The sequence below is a fragment of the Micromesistius poutassou genome (genome assembly GCF_964030765.1).
Source record: "Micromesistius poutassou genome assembly, chromosome: 9".
NCBI classification, from domain to species: domain Eukaryota; kingdom Metazoa; phylum Chordata; class Actinopteri; order Gadiformes; family Gadidae; genus Micromesistius; species Micromesistius poutassou.
This window is the reverse complement of record NC_140279.1, coordinates 162,297-180,803: the sequence shown is the minus strand read 5'-3', so window position 1 is coordinate 180,803 and position 18,507 is coordinate 162,297. Positions and strand designations below refer to the sequence as shown.

At 51.1% G+C, this 18,507-nt stretch overlaps 1 protein-coding gene across 1 annotated transcript in view; it reads right to left on the bottom strand.

Annotated features, from left to right (window-relative positions):
* The window catches only part of fcho1 (FCH and mu domain containing endocytic adaptor 1), a 46,103-nt gene that overhangs the window by 24,610 nt on the left and 2,986 nt on the right, over positions 1-18,507 (bottom strand). The window contains 5 exon segments of the mRNA XM_084473487.1: positions 606-634; positions 1,521-1,662; positions 2,280-2,354; positions 4,223-4,314; positions 13,760-13,813. Of these exon segments, the coding sequence (XP_084329613.1) occupies positions 606-634; positions 1,521-1,662; positions 2,280-2,354; positions 4,223-4,314; positions 13,760-13,786 (365 nt within the window). The 5' untranslated portion in view covers positions 13,787-13,813.

The window sequence follows — 18,507 nt, the reverse complement described above, 5'->3', positions numbered from 1 at the left end:
GTCATTGTACCAAGAAAGATTGGGAGTCAAAGACAAAGCTTTAAAGAGTCAACATATACAAAATCCAAACTGCAGAGAGCACCATCTACTGGTGGCACCAGAGAAGGATCAACCTTAAAGACTTACGCAAATACACTCGTGTATATATATATACAGTATATATACTGTATATACTGTATATACAGTATATATACTGTATATGCTGTATATACAGTATATATACTGTATATATACACACAACTGATGATGCAAAGGTCCACAACAGATGTGGAAAAGGAACATGTACTTAGTGCTTGTGTGTTTTCCCTGACTGAGTGGTCTGTGGGCCTGAAGCCATCAGCTGGAGGACGCCCTCTCTGACCCCCGGGGGGCACCTGCTGACCAGGTGAGGAGGGAGGAGTCTAGAGCAGGAGGAGCACCTGTTGACCAGGTGAGGAGGGGGAGGAGTCTACAGCAGGAGGAGCACCTGTTGACCAGGTGAGAGGGGGGAGGAGTCTAGAGCAGGAGGAGCACCTGTTGACCAGGTGAGGAGGGGAGAGTCTAGAGCATGGAGGAGCACCTGTTGACCAGGTGAGGAGGGAGGAGCCTAGAGCATGGAGGAGCACCTGTTGACCAGGTGAGGAGGGGGAGGAGTCTAGAGCAGGGGGAGGAGCACCTGTTGACCAGGTGAGGAGGGGGAGGAGTCTACAGCAGGAGGAGCACCTGTTGACCAGGTGAGGAGGGAGGAGTCTACAGCAGGAGGAGCACCTGTTGACCAGGTGAGGAGGGGGAGGAGTCTAGAGCATGGAGGAGCACCTATTGACCAGGTGAGGAGGGGGAGGAGTCTAGAGCAGGAGGAGCACCTGTTGACCAGGTGAGGAGGGAGGAGCCTAGAGCAGGAGGAGCACCTGTTGACCAGGTGAGGAGGGAGGAGTCTACAGCAGGGGGAGGAGCACCTGTTGACCAGGTGAGGAGGGAGGAGTCTACAGCAGGGGGAGGAGCACCTGTTGACCAGGTGAGGAGGGAGGAGTCTAGAGCATGGAGGAGAACCTGTTGACCAGGTGAGGAGGGAGGAGTCTACAGCAGGGGGAGGAGCACCTGTTGACCAGGTGAGGAGGGGGAGGAGTCTAGAGCATGGAGGAGCACCTGTTGACCAGGTGAGGAGGGGGAGGAGTCTAGAGCATGGAGGAGCACCTATTGACCAGGTGAGGAGGGAGGAGTCTACAGCAGGGGGAGGAGCACCTGTTGACCAGGTGAGGAGGGAGGAGTCTACAGCAGGGGGAGGAGCACCTGTTGACCAGGTGAGGAGGGAGGAGTCTAGAGCAGGAGGAGCACCTGTTGACCAGGTGAGGAGGGAGGAGTCTACAGCAGGAGGAGCACCTGTTGACCAGGTGAGGAGGGGGAGGAGTCTACAGCAGGAGGAGCACCTGTTGACCAGGTGAGGAGGGGGAGGAGTCTAGAGCAGGGGGAGGAGCACCTGTTGACCAGGTGAGGAGGGGGAGGAGTCTAGAGCATGGAGGAGCAGCCTGCTCCTCACGTACCTTGCGGTGGGTCTTGCCCTGCTCCTCTCCGTACTTGTTGATGTCCCGGATCAGGTCGTTCATCTTCCTCATCAGCTCCAGGTGGCACAGCGCCAGCTTGTCCGACGACACCCGGAACACGTCCCACAGCGGGGCGAAGGTCCTGGGAGGGGGGGGGACAGAGACATGAGAACCCCCCCCCGTCTGCACTCGCATGGTTTGATCCCTGGGCTGAAGCAGCCAGGGTCAGCATGAGTGCAGTCAGGCTCACCCACACACTGGATCACCCACACACTGGATCACCCACACAGTGGATCACCCACACACTGGATCACCCACACACTGGGTGACCCACACACTGGATCACCCAGTGAGCATCATCAGCCTGACTGAATCAGGCTAGGGGGCATTCCATGGTCATGGTCGTGGTACTTTTACAGAAGAGAGAGGATACAACTAACCAACTAACCAACTACCCAACTACCCAACAATAGTGGTCTACATGGTGAACCCAAGCATTTCAGAACTAGGAAGCCTCTGCCTCGGAGAAAATGACTAAAGTGTCGACAGCAGAACACAACATATCGGGAGTTACTGGAATCCAGAGGCTGCAGTGTCAGAGAATTGCATAACACCATGAATATTCAATCAGTAACTACCCATCAGCATGAATGAAGGCTTTCCTGGCCCACATTTGAATACTAACACGGGCTGAATTGCAGAGAACTTTCTGCTCTGCGCTCTGCATATATTAACGAGCTGCTCCTGGGTCCTGCTCACCCCTGAGGACTCCCGTTGCTGGCCATCTTCGACAGCTTGCACATGGATTTGGAGTAGGTCTCCTCGACAGCAGCCCTACGCACGCGCACGCACACGCACACACACACACGCACACACACACACACACACACACACACCAGAGGAAGAGTAATGTTATGTGCCTTCTTTCAAATGAGAGTTCTCCTAAATAGGCTATCGACTTAAATGCTTTGCTCCAGTAACACTCAATCACACAGCCCGGTGCGCCCTGGGGGGCCGTCCCCCCCCCCGTCCCCCCCCCGTCCCCCCCGTACCCCCGTACAGCAAGCCTCCATCATCACTGCCAAACAAAACAAGCATCGATTTGTGTTCAGCATTGGGTCAACGATTCAATGATTCATGGTTAAAAGGACAAACGGCCTCATTCCACGAGGCTATGCATTAAACTTAGAGGAGCCATCTGAAGAGCCTGGGGAGGAGACGGGGGGGGGGGGGGGGGAAGAAGGGGGAGAAGAGAGAGATGGAGGCGTCGGGGAGAGTGTGAACAAGAGTAAACAAGAGTGTGAAGTCTTCTGAGCGCGCACTGAAGGCTCAGTCTGTCTCCAGCGGACGGGCTTCAAGCTGGAGGTCATGATGGTGAATTTAGATTTGTTTGTAGACAGCAGTGCACGACACGTTGAACAGACAACAGTGGCAAATGTGGCGTCACGCCACATGGACATGCAGGCCCGGTGGGGGCGTGTGGACACTGCAGTCACACGCTGTCTGGAGGAGGAGGAGGAGGAGGACAGGGAGGGAGACCAGAGACCCAAAGAACCACAACAAGATTCAGAGAGCCAGTCTGAGTGAGAGCAATGGATCACAGACACAGACCAATAAGTACTAGTATCTGTAGGAGCTGCAGCCGGCTGCTGACGCCCTGGCTCTGCACCACACTCTCCTGACTGGAGACGTGGGGCGCCATATGCGACCCCCCCCCCCCCCCCTAATGTGAAGCGCCGTGTCTCCACAGAGGAGCAGGAGCGTCCTCCCTTACCCTCCAAGTGGAGCGGGATGCACACACATGAGCACCACTTTCCATCTTCAGTGGAGCAGTAATGAAATAAGTGTTGTATCAAGTTCTGTACAATAAAACTTTATTGTGCGCATTCAGCTATTCATAACTAACCGAATTGAGTTTGCTTGTGTGCTTGCTTGTGTGTTTGTGTGTACGCTGCAGAGACCCACTCGATTTATTGACGCCACTTTCTCGGTACGTGGCTAACCCGAGGTCTTAAATGGACACGAGGAATGCTGCAGGAATACCCGCTGCAAACGTTAGAGAGAGAGGTGCAGAGCGTTTGATAGGAGTGGTCCCCTCTTCTGGGAGGGCTACCGGCCGCTAGGTAAGCGTTTGGCAGACGATAAATCTCTCGGAAGCGCAAGCTGGACGGGGGAAATGACCACAGCGTCTTTCTGCAGCCCGTAGATTGGAGCCGGTTATTGTGTCCTTGCTTCCAAGCGGGAAGCGAGGGACACAATCAGCCACAAGCTGATGTGTGGTGAGCTCGGAGCTCTGAGCCGGTGGCAGCGGGCCAGGAGAACACACCAGGTGAGGGCGCCGCACACGAGCAGTAGCGTGTGTGCGTGCACGTGCGTGTGTGTGTGCATGGGCATGTGCGCGTTTACTAGAGGACCGATGTGAATTCAGCACATAGGTGACAAGTCCAGGAGGCATCAGAAGAGAGTTTGTTTATAGATTTTTGGTTTAAAGTTCTCAAGTCAAACTTTAGGAATCCTGAATGTCACATTAATCCTCGTGTCTGGCCCATAACTCTTGCTGCTCGGGTCAAATAACCTCTTGATGTACTGATGTGGTTTAAGACGTATTTGTTTGCACATCATCCCCACCTACTGGCCTGGCATTTATATGCATGTTTTTTATTGTCATTATAATTGCTGCAAAGCACACACTCAGACTTTACCTCTCGCGAACAAACTCCGCCAGCTCCTTGGTAGCCAGCTGGCCGTGCTTCATGTTGTGGTACAGAACATCAAACCCAGAGTTCTTCTCCCCCTGTAGGAACAAACACAGCCCATTAGAGCAGCAGGGACCTTTACAAACATCTGTAGTTTAACAGATACATTTATTTACCTTCCCAGGGTTAAGATACAGTGTCACAGAAAATAAAATCATATTATTAGTCATATTATAGGTTCCTTTTCCTTAAAGAGTCACACAACAATCCAGCCTTTGTCTTCAACCCTTCATGATGTAGCGCGCAGAAACATCAGCCGTCATGACATTTGGAGACTGTAAGCAAATCAATCCACTAACCCTGAGGATTTATGTAGCTGAGTGTTCACATAAGGTGAGGCTTATGATATATACAGTAACTAAACACAAGGCCTATGATATATACAGTAACTAAACACAAGGCTTATGATGTATACAGTAACTAAACACAAGGCTTATGATGTATACAGTAACTAAACACAAGGCCTATGATATATACAGTAACTAAACACAAGGCTTATGATATACACAGTAACTAAACACAAGGCTTATGATATATACAGTAACTAAACACAAGGCTTATGATATATACAGTAACTAAACACAAGGCTTATGATGTATACAGTAACTAAACACAAGGCTTATGATGTGTTTAGTTACTGTATATATCATAAGCCTTGTGTTTAGTTACTGTATATATCATAGGCCTTGTGTTTAGTTACTGTATACAAGGCTTATGATATATACAGTAACTAAACACAAGGCGTATGATATATACAGTAACTAAACACAAGGCTCATGATATATACAGTAACTAAACACAAGGCTCATGATATATACAGTAACTAAACACAAGGCCTATGATATATACAGTAACTAAACACAAGGCTTATGATGTATACAGTAACTAAACACAAGGCTTATGATGTATACAGTAACTAAACACAAGGCTTATGATGTATACAGTAACTAAACACAAGGCTTATGATGTATACAGTAACTAAACACAAGGCTCATGATATATACAGTAACAAAACACAAGGCGTACGATATATACAGTAACTAAACACAAGGCGTATGATATATACAGTAACTAAACACAAGGCTTATGACGTATAACTAAACACAAACTCTCGGTGAGCTATGTGAGGCAGTGGGGGGGGGAGCTGAACACTCTGCTTTGACTTCATATCAGATCCGTCATCGGGGGTGATTGGATCTTGGACCATGAAGGCCGGATCATTCTGACAGCGACGGCCCAACTTGAGTCCTTCGGTTCTGACGATGTCAGACGCTAGAGTCACACCTGAAGCCTCGGCCAATCAGCAGCAGCCTCTCAGACCTCCACAGGCCTCAGACCTCCACACGCCTCCAGACACTCAGCCTCTGTCGGGCCTCCAGACACTCAGCCTCTGTCAGGCCTCCAGACACTGAGCCTCTCTCTGGCCTCCAGACACTCAGCCTCTCTGGCCTCCAGACACTCAGCCTCTGTCAGGCCTCCAGACACTCAGCCTCTGTCAGGCCTCCAGACACTCAGCCTCTCTCAGGCCTCCAGACACTCAGCCTCTGTCGGGCCTCCAGACACTCAGCCTCTCAGGCCTCCAGACGCCGGCCCCCTCAGCCTCTCTCTGGCCTCCAGACACCGGCCCCCTCAGCCTCACAGAGGGCCCTTTGTAGCCACCAGTGTGTCCAGGGAGACGGACAGCTGCTCTGGGGGGGGGGGGGGGGAGGGGGGGGGCTATAAATACTCTGCTGGCAGGAGTGGAGCCAGGCTGCAGGTAGCAGGGGATCAGAAGGCCCACGGAGTCAGACACACACTCACACACCGCCACATAACTCAATAAAAACAATTAACACACACACACACACACACACACACACACACACACACACACACACACACACACACACACACACACACACACACACACACACACACACACACACACACACACACACACACACACACACACACACACACTGCATTGCAAAGTGCGGGGGGGGGGGGATCTCCTGGGCCAGACAGGCTGCTGACTCGGCCTCAGTCATGACTAACCCAGCTGGAATCACCAGTCGATACCGACCGGGCAGATCAACTCCGCCCGCTGCTCTGAGCTCAGCCCCAGGAGTACCACAGCCTCCGACGAGGACGTCACTACCGCCACTGGACTTCAACTCATTTTAAGATGAGTTTGAACTAGGCCTGGGGCGATATGGCTGAAAGATGTATCACGATATAACTCGATCATATTGATCGATATCGATAACTATTCATAATTGGAATGACCTAAAAAGACTATGAATTACCACGCTGGATTCAAACACTTCTGTTTAACACTTAATATGACCTTCCACTGTTCTTCATTGATAAATACTCCAACGTCGATACAACAATGAAAAACACTCAGATACTGTAAATAAGTATGGAAGGTTGTGTTTGTGTAACAAACCCAGCTGCTAGATTCGGTGGTCCAGTCTCTTATCGATATATTGAACATGTTTTGTATTGATATTGATCAATAGTCTATCACGATACGATCATTTATTGTTTTATTGCCCAGGCCTAGTTTGAATCAGTGATTATTCAGACGTTGTCATTAATATCAAGAGGCGGACGTGTTGCACAACTCTCAGATCCTCCAGCAGCTCCTGGTTCCAGTCTCATAGATCCTTCTCCTACATCAGCCACAAGCTCCATAAAGAGCTGATTATCAATACTGACAAACGACAAAGACCCTGAGGGACACACGGTGTTGACCCAGAGGTCGTTTTCTGTTTACTGGCATCGTTCTGAGAGATCTCCCAATAGGATCGACTTCCAGTCCTCGCTTCACATGATAGTGAAGCACAGATCATAGTGAAAAGAAACATAGATATAGATCATGAAACATAGATCATAGTGAAAAGAAACATAGATATAGATCATGAAACATAGATCATAGTGAAAAGAAACACAGATATAGATCATGAAACATAGATCAGAGTGAAAAGAAACATAGATATAGATCATGAAACATAGATCATAGTGAAAAGAAACATAGAGATAGATCATGAAACATAGATCATAGTGAAAAGAAACACAGATATAGATCATGAAACATAGATCATAGTGAAAGGACGGAGCCCGGAGGGGGCTACAGAGGGAGAAGAAGAGAATGAAGCGAATGGACCTCAGAGAACGGCGTTCTGTGTGAGAACAGAGATATTAACAGTGGCAACATGAACAGAGTGTCCCCTTAGGGCCCAGTACCAAAGACAGTCTTCATATCAATGACCCACAAATAATCTTCAAGATGTCATTATGAGATACCATGTGATATTGGTCCGCTTCAAATGAGGTCACAATTTAGAGAAGAATGCTCTCCATACATGGGCAGAGTCCACCGCTCTGTGAAGGGTTAGAACGCTCCATTCACATCCACTGCAAACTAATAATCTATACTTTCATTTGCAAAAGGATTCTTAGACCCTCTTCTTCCATGCGCTGCGTCAGTGGGCGGTGTCCTGTCCCAGTCATAGGGAGGTCAGCTGACTCTCTTCTAAACATGCCATTGGTTCTTTGAGTCTCCCCGATTTCATTTCTCTTCATGTGAATCGTAGAATTACACCACAGCTGCCATTTAATGTTCCCCTGTATCAGAATGTGTGACAGCTGCTGAAAATACAATGTCTCTGGTTCAGCTATAACAAAACGACAAGAAAACAAATCCATTCAGGAAATTGACTTTGTACAGTCACATGTCGACCGGGCGAAGAAACCTCTTGCTAGCTAACTGTGGCCAGCCTCCATGGGAACACAGAAAAAAGACCAAAAGGAAAACCACATGAGTCCTAGTGCCAGCATGTCCATGGAGCCAGATCCAACCCAGCCCCTTGCATTATGGACCGCCAACTCAGCACCATTATTCTTCTCAGAGGGCTGCCAGCATTGAACCAACGCGCTGTGGATCCTCCATGTCTGATACACCCCCCCCACACCCCCCCACCGCCTCCACACATTCACTCTTCCATTCTTCGTTTTCATCAATTAACATGAGTGTTCAGCTCTCGCTCTGCAGAACACATTACCATAACAATTAGAGGCACGGTGTGTGTGTGTGTGTGTGTGTGTGTGTGTGTGTGTGTGTGTGTGTGTGTGTGTGTGTGTGTGTGTGTGTGTGTGTGTGTGTGTGTGTGTGTGTGTGTGTGTGTGTGGTACTGGCATACAAGGCGGTCGATGGAACTGCCCCTGCCTACCTCCAGGCCTTGGTCAAACCACACACCCCAGCTCGACCCCTCCGCTCAACTACCTCAGCTGGACGTCTGGTGCCGCCATCGCTAAGAGCAACCAAAGGTCCATCAGCTAAATCACAACTCTTCTCTATCTCGGGACCACGGCGGTGGAACGAGCTCCCTGCTGATGTCAGGACCGCAGAGTCGCTCACCAGCTTCCGCAAACGACTCAAAACCCACCTGTTCAGAGTTCACCTGGACTCTACATAGACATTCAGTCCCTTATCTGTCTGTTGCACTATTGCTTGTTGTACGTCCTGGCACTTGATGAATGCACTTAATGCAGGTTGTATTCATTCATTGTACTTAATTGTGTAGCATGTACTTAATTGTGTTGTGCATGCATCTTGTGTAGCATGTACTTAGTTGTGTAGCATCTGCAGTAGCTAGCTATCACTGCTGTGCACGGGGAATGGGGTCAGCCTGGCGATTGTCAGTACTTGCACTTGGTTCTATGAACGTCTTTACTGTACCGACGGCGATATATAGTTTCACTTCTTATGACAAATGTACTTATTGTAAGTCGCTTTAGATAAAAGCGTCTGCTAAACGCCCTCAATGTAAATGTAAATGTTCAAAGTGTTCACTCTCCAGGCCGGCAACGCCTCACATGACTCTGTAGGTTCCAACGGCCGCGAAGTGGTAACATTTGTCATTAACTAACTTTATTAACTTGTTATTAACAACATCAGCCAGAGACGACAGAGAGGGAGGCCTCTCACAGCGGCGGTGGTGCCAGCCCGAGCGTCCCGCTGGCACGCGGTTGGACGAGGTTGGCCGGTAGGAGTGATGACATCACCGGAGGTCTGAGCAGCACAACAACAACAACAACAGATGAGCCACAGACACAGACGAGCCACCCCCCCCTCTGGGACAGAGACGTACGCGCTGGGCCACTGTGCTGCGGGAGGAACCGGGCCGTGTGTGTACGGTGGTGATGACCCTCACGTCGGCCGCGGCCCAACGCCCAATCAGCAGTTAGTACTGCACTGAGCCCACAGCCATTACCGTGCACACAGCTCCTCTTTTGGCACGTGACTCTCCTTCTTAAGAGCCCGGGGGCCCGGGGGCCAGGCTAGCTGCTCGCTCTCACTTGACGTGTATTAATGGTGGGCCGCGAGTCGCCCGCTCAGCCTAAGTGCAGAGCTCATCTGACATCAGCAAGTGTGGGCAGGGCCCGTCTGGCCCACAGCTCATCTCCTTCGTCACTAAATGACCATAATTGTGCGTTGCCTCTCCGGTGGTAATCCGTCCCCGGGCCGGCCGTCCTGAGACGGCGTCCTCTCCCCCAGACGAAGGGTTTAGGAGCAGCAGCCATCGGGGGCGGTCGCCTGACGGCACTTAATGGAAGAGATGACTCGGCAGCGTTTGGGGGGGGGAACATAATCTCACTTCTGTTTTGCTGCTGCTGCTACTGCTGGGTTTTGGTTTGGTTTGGTTTATCGCCATGGCGACAGAAAGGAGAGCCTGCCCGCCTGCCAGTGCTCCCCCCGTGCTGCAGGACCAGAACGGCGAGGTGCTGCTTGCTGCTGCTGCCCCATTCACTGGTTCGGCTCTCGCTGAATGCGCCGCCATTGTATGGGGAGAGAATCTGGTGACGGGGGATATCCCTTGTTCTGTGGCGGAGCAGCGAGTCAGGCGTTTCTCCGTCACACACACACACACACACACACAACACCGGGCCACAAAACAAACCAGCCAGCCAACCCTCCACAAACCAGCCAGCCAACCCTCCACAAACCAGCCAGCCAACCGTCCACAAACCAGCCAGCTCGTTCAGTTCTTCGTGGCCATCAGGGCCATATGGAGAATCATGGGGAGAAGGAGGACTTTTGAGAGCATGGTTTCAGCTTAACTTTGTTTCTACTTTTTCTAAAAGTTATTGTATTTATACTGCAGCATAAATACAAATCAATGTTTTGGGGAAAATACATTCCCAATAAATGTTATTTTTTATTGAGTAATTGCTTACTTGATCTGAAATAAAAAAGGCACAGCTCTAGTTAATAATCCATATTGTATCACCTTATGACCACAGGACTCCCCGCATGGGGCCGGTACAGAGAGGTCTGGCCACCAGCCCACCAGGCCACCAGCCACCACCACCCCAGCAGCCACCAGCAGCCCAGCAGCCCACCACCCCACCACCCCACCAGCCAGCAGCCAGCAGCCCACCAGCCACCACCCCACCAGCCAGCAGCCAGCAGCCCACCAGCCAGCAGCCCACCACCCCACCAGCCCACCACCCCACCAGCCCACCACCCCACCAGCCAGCAGCCAGCAGCCCACCAGCCAGCAGCCCACCAGCCACCAGCCCACCACCCCACCAGCCCACCAGCCACCAGCCCACCACCCCACCAGCCACCAGCCACCACCCCACCACCCCACCAGCCCACCAGCCCACCAGCCACCAGCCCACCAGCCACCACCCCACCACCCCACCAGCCCACCAGCCCACCACCCCACCAGCCACCAGCCACCACCCCACCACCCCACCACCCCACCAGCCACCAGCCACCAGCCCACCACCCCACCAGCCACCAGCCACCACCCCACCAGCCACCACCCCACCAGCCAGCAGCCCACCAGCCCACCAGCCACCACCCCACCAGCCAGCAGCCCACCAGCCCACCAGCCCACCAGCCCACCAGCCAGCAGCCACCACCCCACCAGCCCCTCCACCCACCAGCAGCGGTGTGGTTGGTGCGTGATCAGGGCTGACTCAGCACGCTGGGCGCTGACGGTGCAGGTGGTCCTCCTAACGAGCAGCCTGGTGGCACAGAGAGCAGCAGCTCACTGTGGAAGGCTGCAGCCCCCCTCTGCAGCTCTGGACCACCACTCAGTCCTACCCCCTCAGGACCACCACTCAGTCCTACCCCCTCAGGACCACCACTCAGTCCTACCCCCTCTGCAGCTCACAGGACCACCACTCAGTCCTACCCCCTCTGCCGCTCACAGGACCACCACTCAGTCCTACCCCCTCAGGACCACCACTCAGTCCTACCCCCTCTGCCGCTCACAGGACCACCACTCAGTCCTACCCCCTCTGGACCACCACTCAGTCCTACCCCCTCTGCAGCTCAGGACCCCTCTGAGCGGGTCTCAGTCCTACTCCCCTCTGGGCCGATTCTGTCCACCGCTCACGACCTCACAATAAATAAAGAGTCTGCACAAAACTCCCTGCCTCAAACCACCAGTGAGATGGAGCCGTCCCTGCACCCTAACCCTAACCTTAACCCTAACCTTAACCTTAACACTAACCTTAACCCTAACATTAATCCTAAACTTAATCCTAAACTTAACCTTAACCACCAGTGAGATGGAGCCGCCCCTGAACCCTAACCCTAACCTTAACCCTAACCTTAACCCTAACCTTAACCCTAACCTTAACCCTAACCTTAACCCTAACATTAATCCTAAACTTAATCCTAAACTTAACCTTAACCACCAGTGAGATGGAGCCGCCCCTGAACCCTAACCCTAACCTTAACCCTAACCTTAACCCTAACCTTAACCCTAACCTTAACCCTAACCTTAACCCTAACCTTAACCCTAACCTTAACCCTAGCCTCAAACCACCAATGAGATGGAGCCACCCCTGCACCTGTAGAGACTGAAACACACGGCCCAGTACAAGTAACCCTAACCCTAACCTTAACCCTAACCTTAACCCTAACACTAACCTTAACCCTAACCCTATACCAGGGAGAAAGAGAGGTGTACCATTTAGAGAAATATATTAAAGATCAACATGGTTTAATAGAGGAGGACACAGATAGAAGAGGAAACGATTTTAATCTGAATCAATCAAACATTAGTCTAAAGACTAAGTCTAAAGTCTGACTTAATATCTCAAAGTATGAGCTCAGGTATGGGTGAACCGGACGTTTCTCGTTCTATCGCGTCACGTTTGAGTCAACCAATCCCGTCGCTGGAGGCGGGGACTGTGAGAACTGTGAACTGCTGGCCTGGGCCAGCAGTAGTGAACTGTAGAAATACATACTAGAATCACCACTGTGTAGAAATACATACTAGAATCACCACAGTGTAGGAGGGCCAGTGTAGAAATACATACTAGAATCACCACAGTGTAGCAGAGCCAGTGTAGAAATACATACTAGAATCCCAAAAAGATTGAAAAATCAAACATTTTCCAATCAGACAAAACAATGCTTTCCTTAAATACTGTTCAAGGCTCTTGAGAGCTCAACAATGATTAAAGGCTCTTTATGATCTAGGACACACGCTTGTGTATGAGTTCTGAGCCTGACCAAGCTCCGTAGGTTCGCTTTTAGTGTCCATTCCTGAAGGCACTTACACAACGGTGCTTTCGTTATCAGTAACAGTACTACAGAACAGAGACGTTGTATATAGGGAACACTGAGATGTTGTATATAGGAAACACTCAGACGTTGTATATAGGAAACACTGAGACGTTGTATATAGGAAACACTCAGACGTTGTATATAGGGAACACTCAGACGTTGTATATAGGAAACACTCAGACGTTGTATATAGGAAACACACACATTGTATATAGGGGGAACATGTTAACGCTCTTCATTGAAACAGCTTGGTTTACATCTCTTACACAGCGCTGCCATCTTGCCTCCTCCGTCTCCAGAACCTTCCGTCTCGTTGCTTTCATCTGGACGACCAAACGTGTGCTCTGTTGTTTACCTGAGCACCTCAACTCACCCTGTCACATGACCCAACGGTGCTGCCAACGTAATAACAAGGAGGAAGGAAAGCCACGAGATCATGACAGAGTCCTGACTCCTGAGTCCTGACTCCTGGCAAGACGGACTCTCTGTCACAACCAATCGTTAATATCATCCCCTAACGACCGGGGCCCGCTAATGGAATGGTTACCATAGCGGCTCTGACCGAGGACCTTATCCCGTTTGGAAAATAAGTCTGAATGTTCAGGGAGGTAGCGGGGGGGGCGGGGGGGGTGGGGGGGGTACGGCCCCAGTCTGATGAGACAGGGCAAAAATAACTAGGGCACACCTGAAATAGCTCTACAGTACCTGTACACACATAGGGGTGTGCGTGTGTGTGTGTGGATACACACACACACCAGCCCTCGTCCATGTTACAATGACACAAAGGGCATTAGCCTTTGGCGCATTTTCTGTTATTATTTCTACACACATTGTTATTGTGGATTAGACGAAGGCCACAACACGTGTCTGTGAATCATTGAGGGCCATTGGCTCACGGTGACACTCACCCAGAAGTGGTTCTGGAAGAAGGCCATCTTGGGTCAGGGATTCCTCACAGCAGCCTACAGAGAGAGAGAGAGAGAGACACAGAGAGAGACAGAGAGAGAGACAGAGAGAGAGAGAGACAGAGAGAGACCTGCATTAGACCAATGAGAAGACGCTAGCCCGTTAGACGCCATCTTTCCCACTCGTCTCTGGCCTCGTTGGTCCTCTGTGTCTCCTCTACAGCCCCCCCCCAGCCAGACGTCTCCTCTACAGCCCCCCCCCAGCCAGACGTCTCCTCTACAGCCCCCCCCAGCCAGACGTCTGGATCTTATTTCCCATCAGGCGCTCTCTGAAATTGAACAGAAATCTCAGCATAAAACAAAGCGGTTTTAGCTTGTTGGTTTTCGCATGTTGGTTTTTGCCAAAGGAGGGAAATGTTTTATAGTGCCCTTTATTAAAAACACTGGGAGAGAGAAACCCGTTAAAACGAGAGAGAGAGAGACGACTCCCAGCTCAATAAAGAACAGAGGAGGATCAGCCAGCTGCTGCTCAGACCACCAGGCAGCACCGGGGGGGGGGGGGGGGGGGGGGGGGGGGGGGCGGCATGGCTCTGGGCCTGGTGGTGGTGGAGGGGTCAGGGGGCACCAGGCTGACCCCCTCCACCCCCTCATACGTACAGCCTGAAGGTGGTGCACAGGTGAGCGGAGGATGAGGAGAGAGGGGTGGGGGGTCTACACCAGGGGAACACATCGGTCTCATGAAGACTCTCTTTCTCAAAACACGCGGTGGTAAACACGCTGCACGGACCAGCCAGCAGTAGCCGTCATTGCATTTCTATAAAAAAAGGTTTCATCCGCTAATAAACACTGAGGAAGTGTTTATGAGATCGGGCTCCTCTGAATGAGACGCTGGCGTTCTCCCAGAAGTGAGGAACCTCTTCCCCCTGCCTGTTCCACACACAGCCCGTCCTGGAGAGCTCCAGGAACCCGCTACCGACGCAGCCCTAGAACGTGACGCGGCCCTGATGTTGACGTGTACTAATTCATACATGCACCCATCGCCTGGAGGCGGGCGGCACGTTAATCAGTTTAGCTTCCCGAAAGCCACCCTATTTCCATGTGTGAGTGAGTGAGTGAGTGAGTGAGTGAGTGAGTGAGTGAGTGAGTGAGTGAGTGAGTGAGTGAGTGAGTGAGTGAGTGAGTGAGTGAGTCCAGGAACCGCCCGCAGAGCATCAGCGTCTTTCTTAACGGAGCAGCGGGGGGGCATCAGGGTGCGTACGGAGGAGAAGGTTCTGTCGGACCGGGAGGACAGGTAGACCAGCCCAGACTGGTCCTGGTTCCCTCTGCTACAGCGCAGACGTGAGGGAAGGTTCGATAAATGGAGGGAGAGCAGAATAAGGCCTCCTAATCACTTATCAGATGAAATGGACTTTTGTTTTTACGATTTCTTAATTTCAACATCATCCACGTTGACGTCAATGCAAAGCAGAGCTTCCCAGAGAGCTCTTTATCTGGTGTTCCCTAAGCTTTTCCAGATTGGCAAGTACACAGTATCAGTGACAATGCTTCCACCGCACAACTGAAAAACAGGCAGACAAGGAGAGCAGTCGGCTCACACTGCTGGTAGCATGGTTCCATGGTGCTCCTGGTCCTGTCCTGTTACTTTACACGACGGTCGGTCTGTGATGAACCGTTCAGTTCTGGTGGAGACTCCATTCACTCATCAATCGATATGAAAGCCAAGCTTAATGTACGTCTTAGCGTTTCTCACACAGTTAAATGAGCCACAAAATAGGAATCAAGTAAACAAGTTTTCCATTAAATACCTCAGGAGTATTAAGGCTCTTGAATTATAAACAATCCAGTAGAAGCTGGCCACCTGAAAAAAGTGAGGAAGGAAGGAAGGCGGGAGGTGATAATGACCAGAAGACGGCCTCACGCTGGAGACACAGCTCCACTCACAGGCCTCCGCTTCAAACACATTCACCTTCTTTAGTTTTAACATGAGAGGCAACGGGTTTGAACAGAGAGCGAGGACAGACCGACCAAGACGGCAAGCAGACTGAAGTCTGGATTCAAAACACATTTTCAGGAACAAGAGGAAGGTTAAAATGTCACCAGTTGACCTTTCCTGGCCTTTGGGTTTGCTCACTGGCCGGAGTCCGGGCAAAGGAAGGGCACAACATGGTTTACCCCTACCGCCCTATTCTGGTACAATAGCAAAGACCTTCCACGCACGCACGCACACACACACCTCCCCTCATGTGTGACGCCCTCACCTGGTGTGTTCTCCTGGCCCGCTGCCACCGGCTCAGAGCTCAGAGCTCACCACACATCAGCTTGTGGCTGATTGTGTCCCTCGCTTCCCGCTTGGAAGCAAGGACACAATAACCGGCTCCAATCTACGGGCTGCAGAAAGACGCTGTGGTCATTTCCCCCGTCCAGCTTGCACTTCCAGAGATTTATCGTCTGCCAAACGCTTACCTAGCGGCCGGTAGCCCTCCCAGAAGAGGGGACCACTCCTATCAAACGCTCTGCACCTCTCTCTCTAACGTTTGCAGCGGGTATTCCTGCAGCATTCCTCGTGTCCATTTAAGACCTCGGGTTAGCCACGTACCGAGAAAGTGCCATCTATAAATTGAGTTGATCGGTCTCTGGAGCGCGTCTGAGATAAAAGGGCTTCAGAAATAAACGTTGAAAAGATTTGACCCAGCTTCTTCTCTGGGCCCGCTTGTTCATTCATATCAGGAGCAGCCAGGCAGGCGATGCCACCAGCGACCCAAACCGTGGAGCAAGATAAAGTGTTTCTCTGCGGCGGGCCCGGTCCCCCGCCACAGGGCGACCACACAGCAGATCTCCATGAGCGATGAGGAGGCGTCAAAGAACCAAGGAAACAAAGAGAGACAAAGAGAGAAGAAAACACTGTTTTGGTCACAGAACTCCAAAACGGTCTCAAAGACACTTTTCACGTAACAGGAAACAGATGCTGCATGTGATTCCCCGGAGCTCAGCTCTAGCTGTTGGTTCCCTCATTGATCTGGTGGTTTCCTCCACCCCCCCACTGTCCCCCACCACACCTGATCTCCACCTCCACCTGCCTTCACTTCTCTTGAAATGGGAAGTGAAAGAAAGAAGGAGTAGAAAAACATGAACAGAAAGAAGCGCAAGAGTAGCACACCACTGCTCTACGGTCCCATCGGTCTTTGGCTGTGGGGAGGGAGGGAGGGAGGGAGGGAGGGAGAAGGTGAAAAAGAAGGATGAGAAAATGCGGAGGATGAGCACCGAGGGGTAGGACAAGGTGGGCGGAAAATCTTTCCCAGCGACAGTGACAAGCGTTAACCGTCCTGTGTTTTTCCACGATGATGTACATGATTTCATCACGGCGGCGGCGGCCGCACCGAGAGGGTGGAGCCCGAGAGGCCGGGACAGAGGGACAATAAATCATCAACAGGACTGACTTTACAGGAGGGGAATGGGAGAGGGTTAGGAATATACAGTAAGGAATACAGTAACACATTCTACCCATGCTTTGGTCTAGTAGCTACGATATTGGTATTTATTGACAGCTCAACATAAATGAAGACTTTGTACATGATAATTTTCTGAATCATTTGCAGCCTGTACAGGAGCGAGGCTGGGAGTAATAAACGGTGACAGCGAAGAGATGCTTCTGCTGCCACTCTACATCCTCCTGCTCAGCGACACTCTGCACACATCAGCTCTTATCCAAATAGCACCGCGCCCGAATAATAAGGAGGAAATAATAATAATAATAATGTTCACGTTCGTAATAACGTCTCACACACACACACACACACACACACACACACACACACACACACACACACACACACACACACACACACACACACACACACACACACACACACACACACACACACACACACACACACACACACACACACACAAATTAACCTGCAAATGAGCCTTTGCACTCATTCCGAATGGAGGGAGTGTCTCGGAGAGAGCAGAGAGGCCTGGCGCTCATGGCGGCCTGAGAGGGAGATAGGAAAATGAGAATGAAGTGGAGCTCTTAGTGCCACTCATTGTCCTGGCCTCAATGTCGCTCTGTCACTACCAGCGCCCAGCCCAGTCCAGTCCAGTCCAGTCCAGCCACTGTCACCGTGCCAGTGGGGCAGCCTTCCACAACCAGCTCTTTACACCTCTGAGCGCCACTCATTCAGTGTCCGGCATTGTTTCTCTTTGTGCGATGGTAATCATTTAGGTGGAAATTATTTCTTTATTTATTTATTTCGTGGTTGTTTTGAGCCCTTATGAGCTGAGAAGACGATCATTTGAAAACAGGTTTCAAAATAAAAAGGTGAATGATCGAGGATATAATTCGATATATATATATAACATAATACACATCATTTTATGGACCAGCCAGAATTTTCATTCAAACATAATCCCAGAAGGTTCTGAAGCGTTGTGACGTCCGGCTTAAAGCCTTCTCTTCCCAAACCACTCCTGATGTTCAGCTCGTTGAAACAACAGGACTTCCACCACCTGCAGAACCGCAGTTTGTGCGGTGTAAGTCCTGCAGCAGCTCTGTGGCGTACGTCTACCAACCAGGTCTGAGACCCTCCGGTTTAAACCAGTCACAAAGAAACCCTGGTCCAGTCCAACAGGCTGGGGCCGCCTCACCCCCCCCCTCCACCTCTTATCACTCGCCATGCGCCCGGCGTCTCCACAACCACAAATAGAAGCAGGACTCGACCCAAAGGCTCCCTGCTGCCCTGGCCTGGTGA